We start from the raw sequence: 26660 nt of genomic DNA, 5'->3' as shown, positions 1-26660 counted from the left end.
AAAGAAGGTTAGAGAACAAGTCATCCATTTTGCTGGTGTGGACCATGGCAAAGACAGCAAGTTACTGGAGCTGACCACCTCCAGATTGTGGCAGAGGCTTCCTTGGTGGCCCATTTCCGGGAAAATTGGAAGTAATTGGAAAATTGGAGAAATTTCGGAAGTAGTCCCTAGAAACATGCCTAGAGTCTGTATTTCTAGTGTGTCTACTATCTATGCTCAATAATAATTCCTTCATTCTTAAATTGAATAAAACAGTACTTTAAATAGATATAGAATTACCAAGCAGTCACAACTCAATATCAGCTAATTTAAGAGACCCCTCTAGATCACCAGCCTTTCCATTCCTCTCTCTGTTACTGAAGTCCACACTTGGATTCATTCTACACGTTTCATAGCTCAGTTCCAACGTGGATTTTGTGAACTCTTACTGTAGAGTTTTATGGTTGGTCCATAATCAAGATACTATTTCTAATTCATTTCCTACGGGTATTTCTAAGATTATTTATGTCCAAACTGTTGGAACGCAATCTTTTTGTGTAAAGCTTTTCTGATGCCAAAACAATAGGGCACTTGCCCCAAGTAAGTTCCAAGCTGAACTTGCTCCTCCCCCCATCTCTCTCCCCCCACCACTGAGCATCCCAGGGCAGTGTAGATTTGTTTTCTAAAGTAATTTCTTTCCCTTGACTATTCCATTGCTTCCATCTTGAGTTTTTAGTTTGGCTGGGGAAGACAGTCATCAGGCAAAAAGAGCATCCTTCTCAATTCTTCCATTCTTGCCCATAGAAGGAGTCCTATTAGCTTCCGTTCAGTGAAAATAACTGAATTCCCTTGGCACCACCCACCCTGGGTCTGATGGCAGTGATGGCAGTAAAATTAGGGAGCTGTGAAATGTCCTCATCCTCTCTCCATCCCATCTCACTGTCTCCCGCACTCTGCCTCCATATGCCTCTGTTTGTGTCTCTGTCTATTTCGTTCTCTGGCTCTGTTTGTCTATTTCTTTCTCTCCATCCTTAAAGACAGTTGTATTTGTGCAGATGATTCACACATCTTGATTTTTCTCATTTATTTAAATTTAAACTAAATCAAATGTTTTCATGTAACTGTTTAAAACATCACAGATGTTAAGGAACAGCAGTTCCTTTTCCTCCCCCAAAATTATGCTTCACCACATGCCAAAACCCAGCAGAGGGCATCCTTCCATTTCAGATGTGCAAACACTGCGGGGAAAAGGCTCTACAATTCTGGCAATGTACTCCATTTGCAACTGTGCACTGGAATCTAAATAAAGGGTTACTGTAGTAGTAGGGAAATTTGTTACATAAGTTGTCCTGGAGTGTTTATCTCCATTTTGAATTATCAATTTAGAAGTAATTCCCCTTTCATAAGAAAAAAAAAAAAAGGAAAAAGATCTCGTCTCTGGCCTCTCTCCAGATTTGGGGAATTAGCTTCAAATTTCAGAAGCAGCAGGTAGCACCTCTGTGATCCCTCTGCCTCTAGGCATGTGTGTAAATAAAGTGATCACAGAGATAAAGCAATCGAGAAAGAACTCTGCACCCTACCTCCTCTGTTGCACTCTCCCTCTATCCCTGAAACCGAAAGACAAATAGCAAGAGAGGCATTTTGCCTGTTACACTGAAAAGCAGGAAGAAGATGAGCCTGGTCAAGAGCAGAGTAGCAGGTGGGGCCCACCTTGTACCTGTGTAAGTAAGCAGTCGCCCACTAAGATTAATTGTGTAGCTTCACAGAACTTAAAATTCCACAATGAAAAGTATCTTACATTGTCAGGAGAATTTCCCTCAGGTTACAATGCAAATACCCACAACCCTTATCAGTGATTTTCTCCACAGTGTGGATGAGTTTATGAGATTTTCTTTCCTTGTGGAAGAATGTCTCAGGAGAGGAGAGAATATGAGGAGACAATATAGCATCATTCCTACATCCATTCAGGATACGTTTTTGAGCACTTTATGCCAAACCCTGTTCTAGGTGCTAAGAACCCACCAGGAAACAAACTAGCAAAGATCACTTTCCTTGAGGTGATGTGTCAGAGTGCAAGGGTCTGGGGAATCGGACAGACCTAACTTTGAGTCCTGGTCCTGCCAATTACCCAGCTATGTGTGTGTGTATATATATATATATATATATATATATATATATGTACACACATACATATATATATACACACACACTATATACAGTGTATATATCAGTAAAATCCTCAAAATTAGCCTAAGAAAAGTTCTATTATCATTTTCATTTTACAAATGAGGAAATCAGGCAGAGTGATTTACAAATTTCCCAGAATCAGAAGTAGCAGAGCAGGAATTTGAAACAATGCTGCCCCGACTTCAAAGCTGTCTTGCCTCTTAACCAGTGCGCCACAGAGTTGATTTCTAGGGCCTGAGGACTAGACGAGATGACACATATAAGCTGAGAGTATAGTATAGTACTTTTAAAATTTTATTTATTTATTTATCTGTTCATTCATTCTGTCATTATTATCGCTGCCATTGTTATGGGTTTCTGGGACCTCAGGGTATATGTTGAAGTGTAAGATAAGAGGCTCAATACTTGAATCAAAATACTTCTAGTTCAGAATCTACCCGTGTCCAGCTCTGGCTAAAAGTAAGATTGCATAACATCACAGCTACTGAATCATGGCTTCTCTGCATTAATCTTTCCGTAAGATGACAGGCAGCCTCTAACAGCCATGGCTCTAGACAGGATATCAGGACACAAGCTCCCTGTAACAAACAGGAGCATTTCCTGCTCTGGCTTTTTCTAACCTTCCCTGGAGGCTGAAGGTTAAGGCCAGATTTGAAATGAAACCAAGATGCAAGGGTCCATCTCTGGTTGACAGCCGCTTTCTGTTCTCTGATCAGTGACCTTGCAGTCAGTCCCAACCCCCTCAACTGCTGGTGTCCCTTTGCTCTCTCTCTTTCCAAACTGCACTCTCCAAAGCCCCCTTTCTTGGGCTTCGTACTGATGAAGCTTGTTCATAGATCAGTGGGGGTTCAAGATGCTAACAGTGCTATTCAAAGAGCAAGGAAGCAGTCATGTTTTGTTGTTGCTCTGGGAGTTCTCTGCTCGCCCGTAAGCCTGCATTTGTGTCTCACGTTCTCGCATTACCAAAATCAAGAATCATTTTAAACAGATTAAAATTCTGGCTCCGGGCCCCATTTCTTATTGATTTCATTTCACGACTGTCATCTTAGTTTCATTAAGTAGGAAACTGCGTGTTTGATAATGGGGTATAGGAGAATTCACAAATGGATATCTCATATATCCCATTTTTCTTGCCTGCACTAAAAAAAAAGTTTTTATCCCACATGTCAAGCTTCACAATGCAAAACTCAAGTCAACTAAACATTTAAAAACTGTATTTCTATTCAAAAAGGCAATTTCATGCTGATTGCATCTCACCATGACCCTGCAGGGGTGAACACTGTAGCAACACATCATTTAGGATAGAAATAAGTGCTTCAAACCCTTTGGATTGAACTTTAAAAAAATAGCTAGTATGCTGGTAGCTATGTTGCAAGTTGCCTTGTCATAGCCTTATAGCTTTCTATCAACACTGGTTGGGTTCAATAAAAAAGAAGATTTTCCTTAGCAGATACTCACCCCAAGGTAATGGCCATCGATGAACACGACAGGAAGCGAAGGAGCTTCAGAAACCCGTCGGCATCGTTCATCTAATTCTTTTCCATAGTCACCATTCAGAGCTATGTTTTTCTCTTCAAATTTTACCCGATGGTTTTGGAAGATCTTTCTTACCAGTTCACACCTTTCAAAGGTTGTCCGTACCACACGAAGGCAAGTCGTATAAATCACTACGCGGTCAAATTCTAGGTCAGTTGATGGTTGCTGTAGGGAAATATTATAGTGTAAATATTTTGGCATTTGCTTTCTTACATCTCTTTATTTTAAGACAATTAGCATTTCAGCCAACGTCTTACACATTAAAGGCCTGCAATGAAAGTTGAATAAGCACCATATTTGTCAATTCTAAGACATGTCTTTATACTTTAGAACATCTGTAATTGCAATAAGGATGACAATCAACATAATTTAAATGACATAATTTAATTGACAGTATTTTTTCTGTTCCCAATGGCATATCAGATAATGGCATATCTTTTTTTTTTTTAACATCTTTATTGGGGTATAACTGCTTTACATTGTTGTGTTAGTTGCTGCTGTGTAACAAAGTGAATCAGCTATACATATACATATATCCCCATAACCCCTCCGTCTTGTGTCTCCCTCCCACCCTCCTTATCCCACCCCTCTAGGTGGTCACAAAGCACCGAACTGATCTCCCTGTGCTATGCAGCTGCTTCCCACTAGCTATTTTACATTTGGTAGTGTATATGTGTCCATGCCACTCTCACTTTGTCCCAGCTTACCCTTCTCCCTCCCTGCGTCCTCAAGTCCGTTCTCTACGTCTGCATCTTTATTCCTGTCCTGCCCCTAGGTTCTTCAGAACCATTTTCTTTTTTTAGAGTCCATATATACGTGTTAGCATATGGTATTTGTTTTTCTCTTTCTGACTTACTTCACTCTGTATGACAGACTCTAGGTCCATCCACCTCACTACAAATAACTCAATTTCATTTCTTTTTATGGCTGAGTAATATTCCATTGTAATTGGCATATCTTAAAATTGATGATGCCTCACATGGCATGCCGTGTGGTGAAATAAGGAATGGTTGAATTATTTTCCTCATGTTTTGTAGACATCATTCAACTACAATAGCTGCCTCTTATACCCAAAGCAAAACATGGAACAGAATAGACAAGGTTAGCATTTAACCATTTGAAAATTCTTCTACTCATCAACTTACCAAATTTTAAAGCTTTTCTGAGCCAAAATTTACTGGGAATAACAAGATCTATATCATAGGATGGTTCTGAGATTTAAGAGGCATGAAATGTGTGCATGAGCTCTGTTGAATGACAGGCTCCCGTGTGCGGTGAGAAGGTTCTGCCGTGAGGAACAGAAGATATAGTGGCTCAGAGAAAGTGCATAGAAACCAGTATCAGGTGGGCAGCAGGTCAAAGCCAGGCATAAAAAGGAAACAAGGAAACAGTACACTGCAATGGAGTGTAAAGAATCGGAGGCTTACACTCTCAAAATGGAGGCAAGCAACTCTCAAAACCAAGGTGAAGACTCCTAAAGAGAGAATCTCTTTTTGTCTATGTTTCCTGCTGCATCAGAATCAGTGACTGCATTCAAACCCTGCCAGCACTGCGAGGGCCTTATCAGCTAGGTCCTGACATCACCAGGGTGACATCACCCTCTTCCTCTTTATTATAACCTTATTTGAAGGAGACTGAACAGAACCCAACTATATACCATGAGATCAAGGGATACGTGAGTCTCCACAGTGCTACAGTTGTTGAAAGACAACCACACAACTTATAAACTCCTGTGAAATCAAAACTTTGATTTGAAACCACTCAAGATGGCTAAATACTAGAACCAGAAGGTAAGATACTAAGCTTCACCACTTTGTACTCAAAGAAATCAGACCACTCCGCCAGATGGAAACACAGATAGTTCTAGAAAGACATGAAGTGATGGAAATGGCTATGCAGTGGTCTCCACTTCACCGAGAGACCGGACATTTTTTTTTTTTCCTAATGGTAAAATGTATTAAAGACGTAAGAATCTTTCCTTTCCTCAATAGAGTTTAGAAGCTAAGTTGAAAACCAGAGGCCTGGAGGGGCCAAGCAGGTGTCATAAATGCTGGAGCAGACCAGGAGTAAATGAGATATTAGTGAGAAGCAGGGGGAGTGTCAGTTGAAAGGGAAAAACATAACTCAGCTTCAGGCAAGTTTCAGGAACGTCACTCAGTGTTGTCAGATACGATTACTGTAAATATAAACTTGAAATCTGGATTTTTATAGGAAATTTTCTGCATTCTAAATAGTGGCACCCCATTAAAAAATGTATTGAGACCCCTGGACAAAATATCTGAAGGCTGAATTTGGCCTATATACTGCTAATTTATAACATTGGAAAGGAGAGAGCCCCAGGGAGGTATATCAGATATACCTGGACTCTGTCTCTGGCCATCTCTGTCTTTGGGAAGCTAATGAGCTGTTTAGCCTCAGTTTTCTCGTCTGTAAAATGTGATAATAGTGGTGGTAGCTACCTAATAGGATTGCTGAGAAGATTAAGAAAACAACTAGTGTAGGGCTTAAAACATGGTACTGTGTGCTGAGTTATACACTGCAAATTCCACACTGTGGAATTTTTAAGATTAAAACCACAGGCAAAAATAAATCAATGGAAAACATCAATGTAATTAATGACAAGAAAAGAGGATTATTACTAGGCTTTAGATTAAGAAGCATTGATCTTCAAAAAGAGTAACCAAATGCCCAAGAGCCTCTGGTTCCTCTTCATATTCACAATTATGAACAAGCTGGGAATCAAGGAACTCACTGTAAATGCTGCAGCTTTTGGAAGAGCACCAAACTTCTCTTTTTCCTGATATCTGAGTAATTATGCATTGTTCCTCTGGCTGCAAAGACTGCTATAACTGCATTTGTTTCTACCAAAATGTTCCACTTTTTTCAATAGTACACTTACTTTTGAAATATTTTATAAGAAATACATTTCCCCATGTGAAGAAGTGGGAAAATTTAAGATTGGACCATTCTTTTCTCACACAGGATTCTCTCTGCTTGTACAACATATGCTTGGTACCACTTTTCTGTGTATCTCTAAGCGATAGACATTTAAAAAATAGTAATAACATGAACCCTTATCAAGTGGCCATGTTAGATGCTGTTCAGTGCAAAGGGTAACAAAAAATATCCCTTTGCCTACTGTTGAGGATGAGCTTTGCCTGGAATCAGTGATTATCCAAGCGTATTGGATATGAGAATAAACTAGGGAGCTTTAAAAATCCCCAAAGCCCAGGCCAAGCACATACCAGTTATATCAGAATCACCAGAGTGATTTTTTTTGAAATCTCCTCTGGCAATCCCAGTGTGCAACCAAGTTCCAGAGCTAGTTGGATACCAGTTGGAAATGCAAAATCACGAGCCTCACCCCAGATCTACTGAATCCGAATCTGCACTTCAACAAGTTCTCTGGGAAACCTGGGTGCACATTACATTTTTGAGGAGCCCCGGTGAAGTCACATATAGGCAGCTTGACTTGTCAGAGAAACTGGGTTTATGTCCCTTTAAAATAACTGCTAGTCATTTATACAGTCATTAGAATAATTTGCCAAACATATGCTAGCCACTATATATATAATGGGGAGCAAAAATTATAATTCCTAACGACTTGGAGCTCATTACTTGGAGTTTAAAGTAATAAAAAAACTAAAATGTTACATAAATCAATATAGAATTACAAACTGTTCAGTGATGCAAAGGAAATGCACCAGTTGTTAGAAGAGGCTATGGCAGAAAGGCCTTTTCTGTTTTAGAGGTCGAAAAAGCGTTTTCTGATATTTGAGCTCTGATTTAAAGGATAGGAAAGAGTTACAGGCATTAACTAGGCAGAGCGCATGGGGAAAAAGTCACAGATAAGTGCAAAGATGTTGAGATGGAGGAAGATGGCATGTTTGAGACTCTGAAAGAAGGTATTTGCTGAAACACAAAGGAGAATTATAATAATACTGAATGATTCTGGACACACATGCAGGATCAGTATCATGTTGTATTTTATAGCCACTCTATGGCCATTAACCTAAGAGCAATGAGAAATTCCTGAAGGCTTTTAAGAAGGATGGGAGGGGTTTACATATTTTAAAAATAACTGAAGCAGGGCTTCCCTGGTGGCGCAGTGGTTGAGAGTCCGCCTGCCGATGCAGGGGACGCGGGTTCGTGCCCCGGTCCGGGAAGATCCCACATGCCGTGGAGCGGCTGGGCCCGTGAGCCATGGCCGCTGAGCCTGCGCGTCCGGAGCCTGTGCTCCGCAACGGGAGAGGCCACAACAGTGAGAAGCCCGCATACCGCAAAAAGAATAAATAAATAAAAATAAGTGAAGCAGGGCCAGTGCAGATAGTTGCACAGGATGTGCACTGCACAAACCTAGAGACTGTCATTATTAGCAAAGAATAAAGGAAGGATGCCCCCAGGGTTGTGTGATTCCACAACTTGAGCAATCGTACTCAGTCTCATTCCCAACTCCCTTGGTCTGAAAACTGAGATTGAATCCAGGGTAAATTCAAGGTAGGAAATATAGTTTATCTAGTAGAATAGGCTATTAAGTAAAATTTTCTAAAAATAATCTTACTGAATAATTTTTTGATATGATTTGAAAGTGGATCTTTCTAGAGGTAGAAGTGGGTTAAATGATTCCTCAAGGTTGTTTCCAGTTTCATAATATCAATTTTAAATGATATTGTCTTTGGATAAAGAAATCCTCTTCTACACTTGCCTCATTTTCTTTCCCTCAACAGATTTGTCAGAGCATTTGGCTAGAAATCTAAAAATATCCCCTTAGTGGTTAGCTGTCCCTCTTCTCCCTTCCTGAGAGTTACCATGGGAATAGCGTAATGAAGGATGGAGGCATCCGAGACAGCGCTAAGAAGCCACTGGGATTTGCAGCCCGCTTGTTCTGAGAAAGCCAACCTAGATGTTGACAAAGGCAAGCTGTTTCTTCCTGTCCATTGATTAAAAAAGATGATTCTTTGGGGTGCCCCGAAGCCTCACAACACCTGCAGCAAACGTAGATGTGTTGGTAAGGGACGGAAATTGCTGTGAACAAGACTAAGGAGGGAGGAGATATGGGGATATATGGATATGTATAGCTGATTCACTTTGTTGTAAAGCAGAAACTAACACACCATTGTAAAGCAATTATACTCCAATAAAGATGTTAAAAAAAAAAAGACTAAGGGGTTACTTTGTAGCCAACGTATGTCCTCAGCTTGCACCTGGTCCGGCAATAGCCACTGTCAAACAGTAAGTTCTGTAGTCACCTAGGCATCCAGGGACACTTCTGGTGGCCTCACATCCACTGGAACTGTCACTGATTCAGGCCAAGGATTAGTCCCTACGGCTCCCCGACAGAGGATCAGCTCTGCGCAGACCCAGCTCCCCGGGCTGGAGCAGATCCAGATCCAGTGGGCTATTTCCACTTGACCCCTTTGACTGTACAGCCTGGTGCCGGTTTGACAAGGCCTCCTGAAATCTGGGCCTCCAGGCAATTCCAGGAACTCAGGTCTTAAACAAAACTTAAAAATATAATAAAAAGTGACATTTTAAAATGGCGATGGCAGACATAATGCTGATAACTTTACATTCACTTAATCCTCCCAATAACTTACATGCTGTAACGGTCTTTATTTATAGATCTAGAAACCTAGGCTCAGACGGGATAAGTGTCCTAGACAAGGTGACAGAGTTAAAGTTACAGCAAAGTTAGAAAATTGGAGCCCAGATACACACCCTTCAAAGTCTGTGGGTTTCTACTGAGTCAAGCAGAACCCTTGAACCACACTGTTGTTTTGCTACCGCTGCCCCAGGATCAGGTTGTTGCCAAAACAGACTGACGTAGACCTAATTCAGTGCCCATGAGATAATACTGGTGATTTAAAGAGGTTTGCCTCTTTACTAAATTATGCGCCCACATTTAACAGTAAGTAACATCACAGGAGGGACACTGTAAATGTTTTTCTGTCTAAAAGGATACCTTTGAAATGGACGAAGTATAGAGAGCTCTTCTCTGCTGTCTGAAGGCAAAGAGGTGAAGGGATTAGCTCAGAGCCATGCAGCATATCAGAAGGCAAACCGGGACTAGACCTATTTCTTGATTATCAGGCATTGGGCCAACCCATTGGCTCCAGGGACCACCATTTTAAATAGAAGACACATGCCTTTGGAAGCAGCGCCGTGGGGCTTTGTAAAGGACCGGAATTTTTTCTCTCTCTCTCCCTCTCCATGCTACTCTGTAAACTTCTGTAGCCGTATGCATATTCTGGGATGCTTCTTAATATTAAATTTAAATAAATAAATAACCCCCCGCCCACCCTTGCTTTCAAATCGCCTTTTGAATTCTCATTCTTGCGCTTAACTACTGTGATGTGAAAACCCACTTTATCCACACCAGGCTCCTCTCTTAGCTTATTTCCTGGATCTAATTCCATTCTGACCACACTCCCTATTCAGTTCTGAGGGTACATGGTGATTTTCTAGGCCAGCGGTCCCCAAGCTTTTTGGCACCAAGGACCGGTTTCGCACAAGACAATTTTTCCACGGACGGGGGGCGGGGGCGTGATGGTTCAGGCGGTGATGCGAGCGATGGGGAGCGGCGGATGCAGCTTCGCTCGCTGGGCTGCCGCTCACCTCCGGCTGTGCGGCCTGGTTCCTAACAGGCCACGGACCGGTACCGGTCGGTGGTCCGGAGGTTGGGGACCCCTGTTCTATGCCGTATTCCCTCCCACACATTGACCACAAAACACCATGGGGAACTTCTCCATGTCCCGCTGTAAGACACAGGTTATAAAAAGAATTACAATAACTACTATTTGTTGCATGACTCCTGCCTATACATACGTAGTTCCGGGGCTGCAAAGGGGAACTTTATGTGTGCAATGTTCACTTATCATAAGAGATAAGGATTATTATCCAAGTTTTATAGATGAGGAAACTAAAGCTTGAAGATAAACTTAAGGTGTCTAAATACCTCAGAGGAAAAAGGAGCAGGACCAGAATTTTAACCTGGGTCTGCCTCCTATGTCCTTGCTCGTGCCTTAGGAAGATACTACATAACCCTCTTAAATACAACAAACCGATGGGTCATATACCATTCCAGACCTGAGTAGTGAATTGTATACCACAGAGGGACTGTCAAAAGGACTGTCCTAGAAATTCCCATTGCTCATCCTTCCACTTTATTCTAATATCTCTGGTTACACGTCACCCCTCAGACAGACCTTCCCTCATCACCCCATGTAAAACAGACCCTCTATCCTCCAACCCAGTTCTTTTCTTTAGGATACCTAGTACTGCTGGACATTATTGTGTACGTTGATTGGTTTACTGTCTATCTCCAAAAATAAAATATAACCTAAATAAAGCAGGAAGTCGTTTTGTACACAAGAACCTAGAATATTACCTGATACATAGTAGATGCTCAGGAAATACCTCCTGACCTCTTCTCCATACATTTAATTAAAACTTGGTTTGAATCTGCCTCTTAGTAACAGAGTAATCTTGGACCAGTTACTTAACCTCTTTAAGTTGCAATTTTCTAATTTGTAAAATAGACATCAATGCCTATTTCATGGGAATTTGTGAGGATTAAATAATTTAATGAATAGAAAAACCCTTAACATGAAGCCTGATGCATAATAAACACTCAACAAATGCCATTTCTTTATTATTAATATCATTAGTACAAAATGTTTTGGACACACACCAGCAGCACTATCACCACTATGATTATAACCAACAAGTCCAAATTCACACCTCAGAAGTCTGAATGTGGCAAAGTTTAACTTCAGAATTACACGATGATGAAAAAATAAATCTCTTTAATGACTTAGCTTACCACTTACATTTGTTTGGATGTGCCATCAATTCTGAGAGTGAAAACAATAGAGGAGACCATGCATATAAGATGTAATAAAAATCCCTCTTTGTCTAAGTTCAGCTGCCCTCTGGGTGGCATGAAAGAAACACGTGGGTAACAATCTCTGCATGCAAAGATTTCTGTAGAGAGTATTCTGTTTTCATAATGCTCCAAGATTATGGATTTCATTTTATATCATTCATTATATTTCATTTCCTTTCATGCTTCAGAAATTATCTATTTGTCCAAATCAATTACTGAGTTGGCCTAGACATTAATTGAAAAGTCAATGAACCTAATGAATCCTCTAGACCAAAGAAATACATTTTTCCAGAAAGTTAAACTGAAACAATACTGACTTTACAGCACATCAGACTTAATTGGAAACGAAGGTGTTCCCCACCTCATGAAGACCTTAGAAAGGGGTCGCAGTTCTCTCAATTCTGCATTAGTCAAGCACAGGGAGGTTTCACTTGAACATCGAAATTTTTGTCTTCTCTTTAAAAAGCAGAAAACTTGACAACACTAGCTTTATTGCATTCCTCTGCAAAAGTAATACCGGGAGCTTGACAGCAACAACTCCCTTTAGATGACACATGTCTCCTGTTGCCACATTTAATATCATTCCTTTATATCTAGACAACATCTCTCATTAACATTGTCTGCATTGCCCCTTTAGATCTGAGTTAGTGATGTCATATCTAGTCCATACGCACACTTTATATGGGAAGAAATTGAGACTCACAGTTTCAGTATTTGAATCAAACTTTTTTAGGAAGCAACATGTTGCAGTGGAAAGAAGATCCATCTGGAGCCATGACTTTGGCACTTAGGAGTTGCATAAATTTGGAAAAATCAGTTTTACTTTTCTGGGACTACTTTTTCTCTCTCTCTTATGAGTGTAGCTATAATCTAGCCCATAAGGGAGTTGTAGGATCACAGGTAAAATGCACCTGAAGACATTGCAAATTATAAAACTTTACAAACACACCAGCCATCATTATCCCCCAAAGTCACACAGCTGGGAGAAGAGGAACTAGGATCTCATGGAAACCACCTTCCTCCCAAACAAAAGCATCTCTCTTCCAATATGAATAATTTGGTTTCTATAGAAATTGTCACAAACACGATTTATTGTAAAGCACGAAGCAGTTCTACTCATCTCTGCAGATAACACTAATATTGAGGTGAACAACAAAATCATCATTTCAGGACCATCCAATCCCAAAGTGATGTGCTTGCCGCAGCAAAAAACCAGGCAGCAAATGAATCAGAAACGTCCTACAAATGGAGGCACTGAAAAAACATATTTTCCCTCTCATCCTATGAAAGGTTCAAGTTGCAAAACCAGAAGAAACGGGACTAAAATGTTGAACAACAGCATCAGAATAATAAGCGCTTAGTTCTGCCTTGATCATTTTCATAACACCTTTCATCTTTTTACTTTATACAAACCCTTGTGCTTTCTTAAAGGGAAAGGTGCCCTTTATCTTCCACTCTCCCAAATATATACATATGATGAATAAAAATCAAACAATAAAAGATTAAAATCTTTCTGGATTTTCTACATCAAAGAAAATGCCTGAATAATTAGCTAAATGTAGTCAATCCCTTTTAGTGGGTTAGGAAGTGATAAGAGTCTACTTTGGATTTTGAAATACCTGCATCTCGTCTCACCTTGATGCTTTCACAAATTCCGGTGTTATGAAGAGAAGTGATCTCAGTCTCTGTGGAACTCCCAGAGTAGACTGAGAGCCTATTTCAAAGGCAGGGGACACTCAGAGGTTGAGAAAAGTGGACCCAGCCTCAGGCAAATCCCTCATTCCTGCCTCCTCCTCAGGTTTCCAGGTTTAAGCCTTGATGTCCCTCTGACTCTTCTGAATGTCAGTCTCAACCTCCGCTAAATATGCTCCACTCCAGATTCTAAACACTGTATTTAGGGGAAGAAACTGCTGGACAGCACTGATGGGTAGCTTGGAAGTTGGCACATGAAGCTGATACATGTATTTTATGAGCATCAAGTCCTTTAATTCTGAAGGAAATAGGTACTATCATTATCTTAGCTCTTCAGATGAGGAAACAGAGAAGTAGGTGACAAGCCTATAGAGAGACAGAGAGATACATAGATAGATAGACAGACAAATAGAGATAGATTAATTTTAACGTCATGGATCACAGGTTTAGGAGCTAAAGGACTTCAGGTTACACAATCTTAAAACAGACAAGAAACTTGGAGATCATCTAGCCCAACTTGAACAAATGTATGACAGTGTCAAGAGTACACTCAAACCTCTGGTAATTGGACTACTGCGCTTATTGACTTCCTATAAACACACAATGAGGGTAAGGCAGGCATGAAACACATTGTTCTTTCAAGACCTCGATACAGTCACTTGTGAGCAGTGCTCTTCTCCAAGTTGCTGCTGAAGAAATGGAAAGAGTATAAAAAGTGTGTCTAGTGTGTCTCATCTCTCTTTTCTACTCCTTCCTACCACTTACCTTGCAATATGCCTTGCCTCCAAATGTCAAACAAGCCTAAGAAATTGCTCTGAAAACCAGACACGAAGCATGATCAAATGAGGGAGGTACTTTGTGTTACATGAAAAGGAAAACAGAAATGAAAATCTTGAAATTTCTGCATAAAGCCAGAGGTTGAATTTGTCTGTGTGCTCCACAAAGGAATCTAGCTAAGTCTTTCAGTTCCACTTCAAAGCGCACAAACGAATACCGGTAAGATTTCAAAAGCAAGAAAACGCTGCCTTCCCATCTCTCCTCAGATTTCCCCAGATTAGGTTGCTTTAATAAAAGGAACTAAATTGTGAGGCACATGAAACCTACAGAAGCAGATGTGAAGAATAATACTCAAAACCTTAAAAAACGTATTTTTTCAAGTACATACTGTACTCTTTGGGATGATCAATGTAAATTTGTAAAGGAAGTTTAACACTTCATATTGATTGCATATTCAAATACGAAATAAATGCAGGTGTTTTGTTTTGTTTTGCGGTACGCGGGCCTCTCACTGTTGTGGCCTCTCCCGTGGCGGAGCACAGGCTCCGGACGCGCAGGCTCAGCGGCCATGGCTCACGGGCCCAGCCACTGGGCAGCATGTGGGATCTTCCCGGACCGGGGCACGAACCCGTGTCCCCTGCATCGGCAGGCGGACTCTCAACCACTGCGCCACCAGGGAAGCCCAACGCAGGTGTTTTTAAACAAGATTGATCACAGTATTATCAGAAGGAAGAAAACAAAAATATTTCTGGAAATGTTCTTCACCCGACACTTTGACACCAGAACTCTTTACTGGAGCCGATTACTAGATTTTGGAGATTCAGTCATTAGGAAAGAGATCTGCTTAAATTACTGAAGGAAATAATAAGTCTCATTAGGTGGAAGATTTTATTATCAACAATTTTATTCATAATTCAATCAACACTGGAAGCAGAAAAAATATTCATTGATGATTTCCATGCTACAGGCTTTATAGCAGATGAATGCATTTATTATCACTATAATTCTCACAATGTGCAATGCAATAGATATTATTATTCCATTTTCACTGACAAAGTAAATGAGTCACAGGGAGATTGCAAACTTGTTCAAAGCTCAAAATCACAAAAATCTTTTCCCACTGACACATATAACATCCTTCTCTCCTAGACTTCCTCTTAGATGTCTGGTTATTCCTTCTCCATGTTCAGCTAGGGTCTCTCTTTTCCTAAGAATTCTGGTTCTCATGGGCTCTAAACTTGGTCTACCTCCTTCTCTCTGGATGAACTCATCCAAAATTTCAATAGTTAACTGAAGGCTGTGATCTCCCAAGGGTATATCCTCAGCTCAGATTGCACTCCAGCATTCCAGATTGAAGGTCCAGTTATCAATGTAACATCTCCACCCGGAGAAACACACCCTCTCTACCTTGCATTGAGGATGCCTGAAGCTAGCTTCATCATTGCCACTAAACCTATTCAACCAGCTGCTGAAAATCTGGGGAGATCCTGATTTCTCCAGCGCTTTCCCTCACCACCCTCCGTGTTCTATAAATCAAGTATCAATTCTTTCTTTTTATGTTTCAAGCCTGTCTCCTTCCCTCTGTCCCCACTCCTCCAGTTTTAACTCAGGACCCCACTATTCTCGTCTGGATTACAACAGCCTCTTAACCTGTCTCCATGCCTCTAAAGTAGGCCCTTTCTATCCATGCTCCAGAATGCATAGAAGAATCTGATCATGTCATTTCTTGACATAAAATAATAATAAACGACTGCTTCCCATAGCTTTCAGGATAAGGTCAAAATACTCACCTATAAAGCCCTCTGTGATGTGGCTCTTATCTTCCCCCTAGCATTCTTTCCCATGGCGAACCTTGCCCTGTACTGATTATCTGACTAATATTTATAAGTTTCAACTATGTGCCAAATTCTCCAACACACCAAAACACGCCATGTTCTTTAGTACCCCTGACGTTCGTTCTCTTATGTAGTCCTCGTGCCTGGAACACTTTTCTCCATTGTTTCCCCTTCCTTCTCAACCAACACAAGTCAGGTCAAGCCGCATCTCTCTAGGGAGCCTCTCCCACTCCTCCCTCCAACGGGCTGGTTGCTGCCCAACTTCTGCATCCTATCATGCACTCTGCACCACCCCTTCCTCCTTTACCACGAGACTATGAACTTGCTGGGATCAGTGTTTGTGTTATTTTACATCCTTTACACTTAATAGAGTGTCTATTAAGAGGCACTAAGCACATGTTTGTTGAATGAAGAACAAACCAAAATTTGAACTTAAGGCCGTCGGATGCTTTTCATCTAAAATAGGCAAATCAATAAAACCTCACTAGAATATCATCAAACTGATGGCAACTTAGGGGAACACTTACAGTGTATATTTTTTCTATCTCATTAACAAATTTTTGACGTAATAATGACTAATTTGTTCTTAGCAAAATGCCCAAAGCGAAAATGCAGGTTGTTGCTGTTGCTTGGCCATTCAGTAGGTGTAGATAAGTCTGGCTAGAATGATTTAATAATGGTTGTCTCTGATTAAATTGAAACTACGTTGCCAGGCCAAGAGCTGCAAGCTGAGAGTTGCACAGCAGCCAACAGGATGCATTCAGAGAAATCACCAAAAGCCTCTTTCACTTGTCCTCATTTTATGTTTTTAACGACATATGGAAGAGAAAAAGACGAGCACTTACAATTAAAATGAAATAATGTAGTTTTATTCAAGTTAATGATGATTCTGTGAAGTGGTACTCCAAAATATATATTTGTGAAGCAAGAGGTAGGATAAAAACCGATAACTATCTTTAAAATAAAATAGAGAGCATCATTTTTCTCCAGTAAGATGTGGTTAAACGCCTGTGCAGATGTTAGCCGTGCCTGAGGAAAGCCTAGCCTGTTGGTCTTTCATCAACATCCACGTCTACCTGGTAGCACTTACTGAAATGGTAATCTAAGAAACAACCACCCTTTGAAGAGACCAATTTACAATCCCCAACCTGCATTCCACTGTCACATCCTCAGCCAGCCCTGGGAGAGAGAAAGCATCTTTCTCTCTGGTTCCCAAGCTCTAAGAATCTAAGTGTAGAAGGTGACAAACATGGTTCCCATTGCCCCCAAACGTGGAGAAGAAAGGAAGAAAGAAGCAGAGATTAAAGAAAGATTCTTGACAGTATTTCCACTTTTCTTTCCATCTCCGTTCCTGAAATGGCTATGGTTTATTACATGAGTCAACAAATAAATTCCTCTTTCTGAGTTTTTTCTTTGAGTTGGTCATGTTTCTGCTGTGATCAAAGATACTGTTGTAGCACCCCAGATTTCAGCAGATTCCATAAACTTTAGTGATTACATTCTTGCTCTCCAGAAATAAAAGCCTTTCCAGAAACAATCTTTTGTACAGAAAATCAGCCTTTTTATCAGTTTCCACATGCATGGGACATAGCCCATTTCTACACTCATATCACCTAGGCTTGAACAGAATGAGGGACTGAAGACCTCAGGAATGCTTGGCCGATCTCCTTCCTCTTGACTTCATGGTTTCAAGAATTCCGAATTTGGAGATACAACACCTAAGTTGTGACTCCCATCTGTGCTAGTCTGTAGTAAAATGACCTATAACAGATTGAGTCCCACATCTGTAAAACAGGTAAAACCCTCCTGCATCTACGTCACCCAGCTCGTGTGAGGATCAAAAAAAAATGCACAGCATTACTATACTTTTTACAACTATACATAAGTAACTGCTCTTAATTACTGGTATTTCCCAAGGCTAAGTCTTGAACCTTTGATATCTTTTCTACAAACTCCTTCCCTTGAAGGACTAACCTATTTGACTGCCTTCACTACCACCTTCCTGCTCCTGGCTCCCAAGTCAATACTTTTTTTCCTTTCTACTCACCTGAGGTAGACTAATGAATATTTCCTTTTTTTAAATCCTGACATAACCTTAAGCTCAGCAAGTCTAAAATCTGACTTTTCCCCAAATCCATGCTCTCTCTGATCTTCCCTCTCTGGCTTTTGTCTGTCCATCTTCTAATGGGTCCTGAAGTCTCCATCCTTCCTTTCTATTGATCAGATCCAAACATAAACCAGTTTCTGTTGGGCCATTTACCAAGTGTGTACCTTTTCCATTTACTGCAGCAAATTCAACTTCTGATAGACTGAAGTATCAGAATGCTTTTAATGCCCAGCCTGCAAGCCTCTTCAGGACTATTTTTGTTTACAAGCTCCAAGAATAGGAGACCCGCCTATATCCCCACAGTGTTCGGGTCCACAGACCCTACAACACACACCTGTGACTCTCTAACTGCTAGTTTTCTTTTGGCTGGAAGTTCTAAGGCATTTACCATCACCTGGGTGCAGCTCTCAGCCAGTGATTAATGGGAGTTGGAGGATGAATATCCCAGATTCCCTGCCCCTCTGAAGTGTGTTCAGTATTGTAGGATTGAGCTCTAGTTGTCTATAGCAGTAACTCCTCAATATCACCCTGTATTTTCTTCCTGCCATCTCTGCCTCTCCTACTGGGGCTTCCTGAGATCATTTCCCAAATACATTACATACATTCAAATCCTTGCCTGGGGAACCCAATCTAAAACAAATACTTATCCTTGGGAAAATTCCCCTCTCCCCAAACGCATTTTTATTCTATTTTCATCTCCTAGATTTCAAAGCAATGTTATCTTAGGTCTCCAAGCTTTCCAAAGGTCTTAGTAAAATCGTTCTTTTTCTGTTTACTTGCAGCCCTTTCTTCTACCCTGAATCCAGGCATTTAAACTGTCTTTTGCTATTACTATTATTTCACCTATATTTATCTGTCACTCCCAAGTAACAGGTAAAGAATCTGAGGGAAGGAATTGAATATTAAACATCTTCTGTTTTCCCCCAAATGCCTATATATATAGGGATCAGTTTTGCATGCAGAAATGAGAGCTGTACTGCAAAACATAGTGGATGCTCAATAAGCATGAGTTGAATTAATTAATGAATGGAGAATAACTCCAGGAGAAATGGAGAGAAGAAAATCATTGAAAACAAATATGTTATTTGGAGATTGGTTTTTCTGATGGAAAATTTAAAATAGACCTCAAAATAATGAAGATCACATATGACAAATCCACAGCTAACACCACACTCAATGATGAAAAGCTTTCAGCTTACATCAGGAAAAAGACAAGGATGCCCAGTCTCACAACTTCTATTCAAGATAGTACTGGAAGTCCTAGCCAGAGCAATTTGGCCTCCCCTCCCCCCACCCCCCAAAAAATATCAAGGCATTTGAATCCAAAAGGAAATAGCAAAATTGTCTCTGTTTGCAGATGACATGATCTTACATATAGAAAGCCCAAAGACTCCATCAGAATTGTTAGAACTGATAAATAAATTCAGTAAAGCTGCAGGATACAAAATAAACATACAAAAATCCACTGTGTTTCTATACACTAACAACTATCCACAAAAGAAATTAAGAAAAAAAACCCATTTATAATAGCATCAAAAGGAATAAAATAAATAACTTTAACCAAGGAGGAGAACGATCTGTACACTAAAAATTATAAAACATAGATGAAAGAAATTTTAAAAGACACAAATAAATGGAAAGATATCCCATGTTCATGGATTGGAAGAATTAATATTGTTAAAATATCCGTACTACCCTTATCTTACACAATGCACAAAAATCAACTCAAAATTGATTAAATATTAAATTGGAAGACTGGAAATCATAAAACTTCTAGAAGAAACCATAAGGGAAAAGTTCCTTAACATTGGTCTTGGAAGTCATTTTTTGGATCTGACACCAAAAGTACAAGCAACAAAAGCAAAAATAAATAAGTAGGACTACATCAAACCAAAAAGAACTGCAGAGCAAAGGAAACAGTCAACAAATCAAAAGGCAACCTATAGAATGGGGGAAAATATTTGCAAACCATATGTCCAATAAAGGGTTAATATCCAAAATACTTAAGGAAATCTTATAACTCAATAACAAAAAACAAATAATCCAACTTTAAAATGGGCAGAGAACCTGAATAGATATTTTTCCTAACATTAGCCAACAAGTATATGAAAAGATGCTCAACGTCACTAATCATCAAGAAATACAAATCAAAACCACAATAAGGTATCACCTCACATCTGTTAGGATATCAATGACCAAAGAGATAAGGGATAACAAGTATTGGCATGCATGTAGAGAAACAGGAACCCTTGTACAACCTTGCACACTGTTGGTGGGAATGTAATTGGTACAGCCACTATGGAAAACAGTATGGAGGTTCCTCCAAAAAACAAAATATAATACTACCGTATGATCCAGCAATCCCAATTCTGGCTATAAATCCAAAAGAAGTGAAGTCACTATCTCAAAGAGATATATGCAGTTCCATGTTCACTGCAGCATTATTCAAAATAGCTAAGTTATGGAAACCATCAAGTGTCATTGACAAACAGATGGATAAAGATAATGTGATTATATATATATATGATATATATATATAATTCACCCAGTGAAAAAGAAGGAAACTATGCCAATTGTGACAATATGGATGAAAATGAAGGGTATTATGCTAAGTGAAAGTCAGACAGAGAAAGACAAATACTGTATGGTATCACTTACATGTGGAATCTAAAAAAAATATCAAACTCATAGAAACAGAAAATCACATGGTGGTTGACAGGGGCTTGGGGGGTGGAGAAAATGGGGAGATATTTATCAAAAGGTACAAACTTTCATTTATAAGATGAATAAGTTCTGAGGCTCTAATGCACAGCTTGGTGGCTATAGTTAATAATATTGCATTGTATGCTTGAAATTTGCTAAGAGAGTGGGTCTTAAGCATTCTTAACAACAACAAAGTAACTATGTGAGGTGACGGATGTGCTAATTAACTTGATTGTGGTAATGATTTCACAATGTATACAAATATCAAATCGTCACATTTTACACTTCAAATACATACAACTTCATTTCTTAATTATAGTTCAGTAAAGCTGGAAAAAAATCTTTAACCACAATTTTAGCTATAACACCAATTAAAGAACAATTGGCTAGAAGTTTCAGCGCCAAAAGTGATCTTCAACTAACAGAGCATCAGAAATAATATGCAATTTTACAAAACAATACAAATGAACTATGTCTAACATTGATTTTGAATACTAAAATTGCCCAGCACAATACACTGAAGCATTAGGATGTAACAGAAAAATTTATATTATCTCTTAGTCAAGCGACTGTTCCCCAAAAGTTAAACAAAAACAAAAACAAAGCAGAATCACAAAATCTGGGAATGGTGACTTTCAAAACCATAAATTGGGTGATACCAGCTCAATTGTCCATTTATTTAAAAGTATTTAAAGTGCATCTGCTATATACCAAGCACTGTTCTGGGAACTGGTGATGCAGTGGTGAATAAAACAGACCAAAAAATAATTTCTGTCCCCAGGGAGAAAACATTCTAGTGGACACTTTGAGCATTTTAACCCATAATTACCCAAAGTTGGGCTCAAAAAAACTCAGAATGAGGGGAACATCAAAATAAGTTTAACTCCCTACTAGAACTAATTGCACTTTTTTTGAACTTATGAAAACCTAGAATAGAGTGCTGCCATGCTGAATTGCTCTTTCCTCAAGAGCAGCAGTACAGCAGCTAGAAGAACTAAAAAATATCAAGAATGTATCTTCAAGAAGATGTGGTACATATATACAATGGAATACTACTCAGCCATAAAAAGGAAGGAAATAATGCCATTTGCAGCAACATGGATGCAACTGGAGATTATCATACTAAGTGAAGTAAGTCAGAAAGAGAAAGACAAATTCCACATGATACTACTTATATGTGGAATCTAAAATATGACACAAATGAACCTATCTAGGAAGCAGAAACAGATTCACAGACATAGAGAACAGACTTGTGGTTGCCAAGGGGGAGGGAGTTGGGGGGGAGGGATGGAGTGGGAGTTTGGGATTAGCAGATGCAAACTATTATATGGAGAATGGATAAACAACAAGGTCCTATTGTATAGCACAGGGAACTACATTCAATACCCTGTGATAAACCGTAACAGAAAAGAATATGAAAAATTACATATATACATATATATATGTATAACTGAATCACTTTGCTGTACAGCAGAAATTAACACAACATTGTAAATCAACTATACTTCAATAAAATAAATAAATTAAATGTTAAAAAAGTGTATCTTCAGGTGGAAAGAGAGAAAGTTGGAACCCATTTAAAAGAAACCTTTTCTCTCAAGAGGAGTTGAAATGTTAGATGAAAGCAGTTTATCCTGTGGCAGTATTGAATGAAGAAATTAATGAGTCAGAGTGAGCTGAACTCCCACCCAGAGGTATTCTATATAGAAGTTCTTGCTTGTCTACTTTCAGAAGCGTGTAACTCAGCTTCAGCGTCTGATCTTTGGAGGTGATGAAAATGAGGGGATCAAAGGAATCAGCTGTCTCTTAGTACAACCCTTCCTCCTTCACTTTTTGCCTCTATCAAAGCAAGTGCTTTCTCTTCTCTCCATCTTGCCCTTCTTCTCCACCTCATTAAACCCCCTTCAAAGATGGTGGAAGGGCACAAGTCCAGATGATTCCATTTCATTTATAACTGTGAAGAAGGAAATTGACTGTAAATTTTTTACGTGAATGGATTCAGCATATTTTCTTGCAGACAGTTATATCTGAGAGTGCCATCCTGAGAATGTTATTATGGAAATTGCTGAAATAAATTACAACAATAAGCAAATTGCTGGAAAAAAATAATAGGGGATTGAAACTGGCAAAATTTGGTTAATTGGTCTGCTGAGATTCTTTTTTTTTAACATCTTTATTGGAGTATAATTGCTTTACAAGGGTGTGTTAGTTTCTGCTTTATAACAAAGTGAATCAGCCATACATATTCATATATCCCCATATCTCCTCCCTCTTGCATCTCCCTCCCACCCTCCCCATCCCACCCTTCCAGGTGGTCACAAAGCACTGAGCTGATCTCTCCATGCTGATCTCCCTGTGCAGCTGCTTCCCACTAGCTATCGACTTTACACTTGGTACTGTATATATGTCCATGCCACTCTCTCACTTTGTCCCAGCTTACCTTTCCCCCTCCCCATGTCCTCAAGTCCATTCTCTACGTCTGCATCTCCACTCTGGTTCTGCCCCTACGTTCTTCAGAACCACTTTTTTTTTTTTTTTAGATTCCATATATATGTGTTAGCATACGGTATCTTTTTTTCTCTTTCTGACTCATCTTACTCTGTATGACAGACTCTAGGTCCATCCACCTCACTACAAATAACTCAATTTCGTTTCTTTTTATGGCTGAGTAATATTCCATTGTATATATGTGCCACATATTTCTTATCCATTCATCTGTCATTGGACACTTAGGTTGTTTCCATGTCCTGGCTATTGTAAATAGAGCTGCAATGAACATTGTGGTACATGACTCTTTTTAAATTATGGTTTTCTCAGGGTATATGCCCAGTAGTGGGATTGCTGGGTCATATGGTAATTCTATTTTTAGTTTTTTAAGGAACCTCCATATTGTTCTCCATAGTGGTTGCTATCAATTTACATTCCCACCAACAATGCAAGAGGGTTCCCTTTTCTCCTCACCCTCTCCAGCATTTATTGTTTGTAGATTTTTTGATGATGGCCATTCTGATTGGTGTGAGGTGATACCTCATTGTAGTTCTGATCTGCATTTCTCTAATGGTTAGTGATGTTGAGCATCCTTTAATGTGTTTGTTGGCAATCTGTATATCTTCTTTGGAGAAATGTCTATTTAGGTCCTTTGCCCATTTTTGGATTGGGTTGTTTTTTTCATATTGAGCTGCATGAGCTGCTTGTAAATTTTGAAAATTAATCCTTTGTCGGTTGCTTCATTTGCAAATATTTTCTCCCCTTCTGAGGGTTGTTTTTTCATCTTGTTTATGGTTTCCTTTGCTGTGCAAAAGCGTTGAAGTTTCATTAGGTCCCATTTGTTTATTTTTGTTTTTATTTCCATTTCTTTAGGAGGTGGGTCAAAAAGGATCTTGCTGTGATTTATGTCATAGAGTGTTCTGCCTATGTTTTCCTCTAAGAGTTTTATAGTGTCTGGACATTTATCCTTAAAATGAACCTCTAATTAGGGTGCTGATAAACTTTGTAAAATGACTTTTTATTTGCTTCTAGGATTGAATTATTCCAAGGTTTTTCCATTCTTTGAGTAAAACAAAAGTGAAGCTTCATTTATGGATCTATAGTTTTCACATTCTGCTTCCATTAGCAATTTGCCCTTACTAACGCCCTCCCAAATTCCTCACTCACCCTTTCATATTCGTCTAATTTTCTTCCTCCTTCCAAAACATGTAATATTGGTCCTAGTTAAAGGGGCATCCAACCTAAATACAGGATCTCTATCTGCTTGCCATATAAAAACTTAGTGTTTGTAAATATACTCAGACATCTTAACTTGCTTTTAGAAAGAGCTCACAAAGTTTTCTCTTTCACTGGGGATATTCAGAGCAAATGCATCCAATACTACATAAGAAACCATAAACTACAAACAAATTGTAGAAAGCACCAAAGGGTTTCTGCTAACAAATGCATATTTTTTACAGGGCCACAGTGGAACTTAGATCCTTCAATAAAACAGGCAGTATCTTGTGAAGCATGTCAATTGTTAGACTTTCCTGACCTCCATACCTGAAAAAGCACCCTGCCCTGCTCCCACCTGTTACCCCATCTTGTCACCTTCTGGAGATTTCTTTTTATAGCATTTGTCACTACCTGAAGGTGCATTGTGTATTTATATAGTTATTTATTTGCTTGATTATAACCTGCCTTTCCAAGTAGATTGTAAGTTCCAGGAAGGTAGGAATTTGTATTGTCCCTGCTGTATACCCAGCTCCTAGAAACATACCCGGCACATATCAGGTGCTCCATTTATTTCTGTTAAGTAAAAGAAAGAAGTAAAAATCAAAAGGATGGAAGGAAATAGTGGTTAGGAACATTGGTCTTGGAGTCAGAAGGTCCTGAATTGCAACACAGCTTCATTGCTTCTTTTGTTGCTGTTTTTGTTGTATTGCTTGTCTTTTTATTCCAGCTTTATTAAGGTATAATTGACAAAAAACAAAACTGTAAGATATCTAAGGTGTACAACATGATGATTTGATCTGTGTATACACTGTGAAAGAATGTCCCTCATTGAGTTAATTAACACATTCCATCACCTCACATATTTACCTTTTTTTTAGTGAGAACATTTAAGTTTATGCATCCGTTCATCCATGGATGGACACTTAGATTGTTTCTATACCATGGCTATTGAGAATAATGCTGCATTGAACATGGGAGTACAGATATCTCTTTGAGATACTGATTTTGTTTCCTTTGGATATGTTCTCAGAAGTGGAATTGCTGTATCATATGGTAGTTCTATTTTTAAATTCTTGGGGAAAATATTCTGTTCTCCATGGTGCCTGTACCAGTTCATTGATTCTTACATGTATGAACTTGGGCAGATTATGTAAGTTCTCTGAGCATCTGTTTCCTTATATATAAAATGGAATTGACTTTACCTCTCCCACAGAATTGTTTTAAGGATTAAATGTGATAATATAGGTAAGATCATCAATCCATCAATTATTATTCCTGGTTCATTACATGTGTGTCTGCACACACACACACATACATGCACACGTTTAATATACAACTCTTACCTTCACATAAATATTTCTAAAAGCATGGCAACTATGTAGAAGCACGTCAGTATCTAATGAGTGCTTGATGAATCTGAAAGTGAGTTATAGGACCTGGTCTGTGTATCTAAGGCCTTCCATAAATTAGGGTCCCTCTCAGGAATCAGATCCTCTCTCTTTATTATAACATCCTGCTCTCTATTGCTTTTTGTATTTTCGATCATCTAGGGAATTGCTTGTCAACTTTAGTATCACAGTCAGTTGTGCAATTTGTGGCAGGTAATTTATTACTGATAATAGCTATGCTATTTATAAGTGATTTACCTTTTAATATAGAATAGAGTGAGTTCAAGGTTATCTCATAATAACTTCATGCTCACATACTAGCATTCTGAAATGTTCTCCTTAGTGAGAGAGGATGTGTGAGTGAATAAAGGTACCATATCAGAGGCTGTACATCACCTTCCCTGTTGTACATGGAACAACGCTTGGTAAGTGAGCAATATCTATTATTTATGTCTCAGAAGAAAAAAAAAAATGTTGGAGCACCTTTGGAGATTTTGATGGAATTGGTATTTGTGGGAATACTGTGTATGTGCATTGCCTAGCCTCGTGACAGGTGGAGGCGTAGAAGCGTGGGGAGAAGCTAGAAAGAGGAGGTATTAAATTGGTAATTTGCATGTTGCCCAAACACATTTTTAAGCCAAATCACAAGTATGCTATTTGTATAAGCTGCGAGTAAAAGAAAATTTCTATACACAAAAAGCGAAGATCAAGGTAAATATTTGGCTAAATAGTCCTCTTTCTTTTTAATTGACAAAGTTACCTACTCTAATAGGAGAGATATTTTGTTTGCATGTATATTAGGATATTGAGAGGATTGAGCCAATTCTTATTGCCTCTGGAACGGGCTACTCAGATTGTAAGCTGAG

At 39.2% G+C, this 26660-nt stretch overlaps 1 protein-coding gene across 5 annotated transcripts in view; it reads right to left on the bottom strand.

Annotated features, from left to right (window-relative positions):
* Positions 1 to 26660, bottom strand: part of GRXCR1 (glutaredoxin and cysteine rich domain containing 1) — a 335749-nt gene that overhangs the window by 64522 nt on the left and 244567 nt on the right. For 3 of the 5 annotated variants that reach the window (XR_004350085.1, XR_004350087.1, XR_004350088.1), the window contains one exon: positions 3746 to 3867. Coding sequence is in view for 1 of the 5 variants with exons in the window: in XM_032633386.1 (XP_032489277.1) it covers positions 3625 to 3867 (243 nt within the window). In the remaining 4 variants the exon portion in view is untranslated. Of the gene's footprint in view, positions 1 to 3624; positions 3868 to 26660 lie in introns of those variants that run through there. The other 2 variants (XM_032633386.1, XR_004350086.1) reach the window with 2 other exon arrangements.

Source organism: Phocoena sinus, chromosome 5 (assembly GCF_008692025.1).
Source record: "Phocoena sinus isolate mPhoSin1 chromosome 5, mPhoSin1.pri, whole genome shotgun sequence".
NCBI classification, from domain to species: domain Eukaryota; kingdom Metazoa; phylum Chordata; class Mammalia; order Artiodactyla; family Phocoenidae; genus Phocoena; species Phocoena sinus.
Note: the sequence above shows the minus strand (reverse complement) of the source record. Positions and strands in the feature narration are given on the sequence as shown.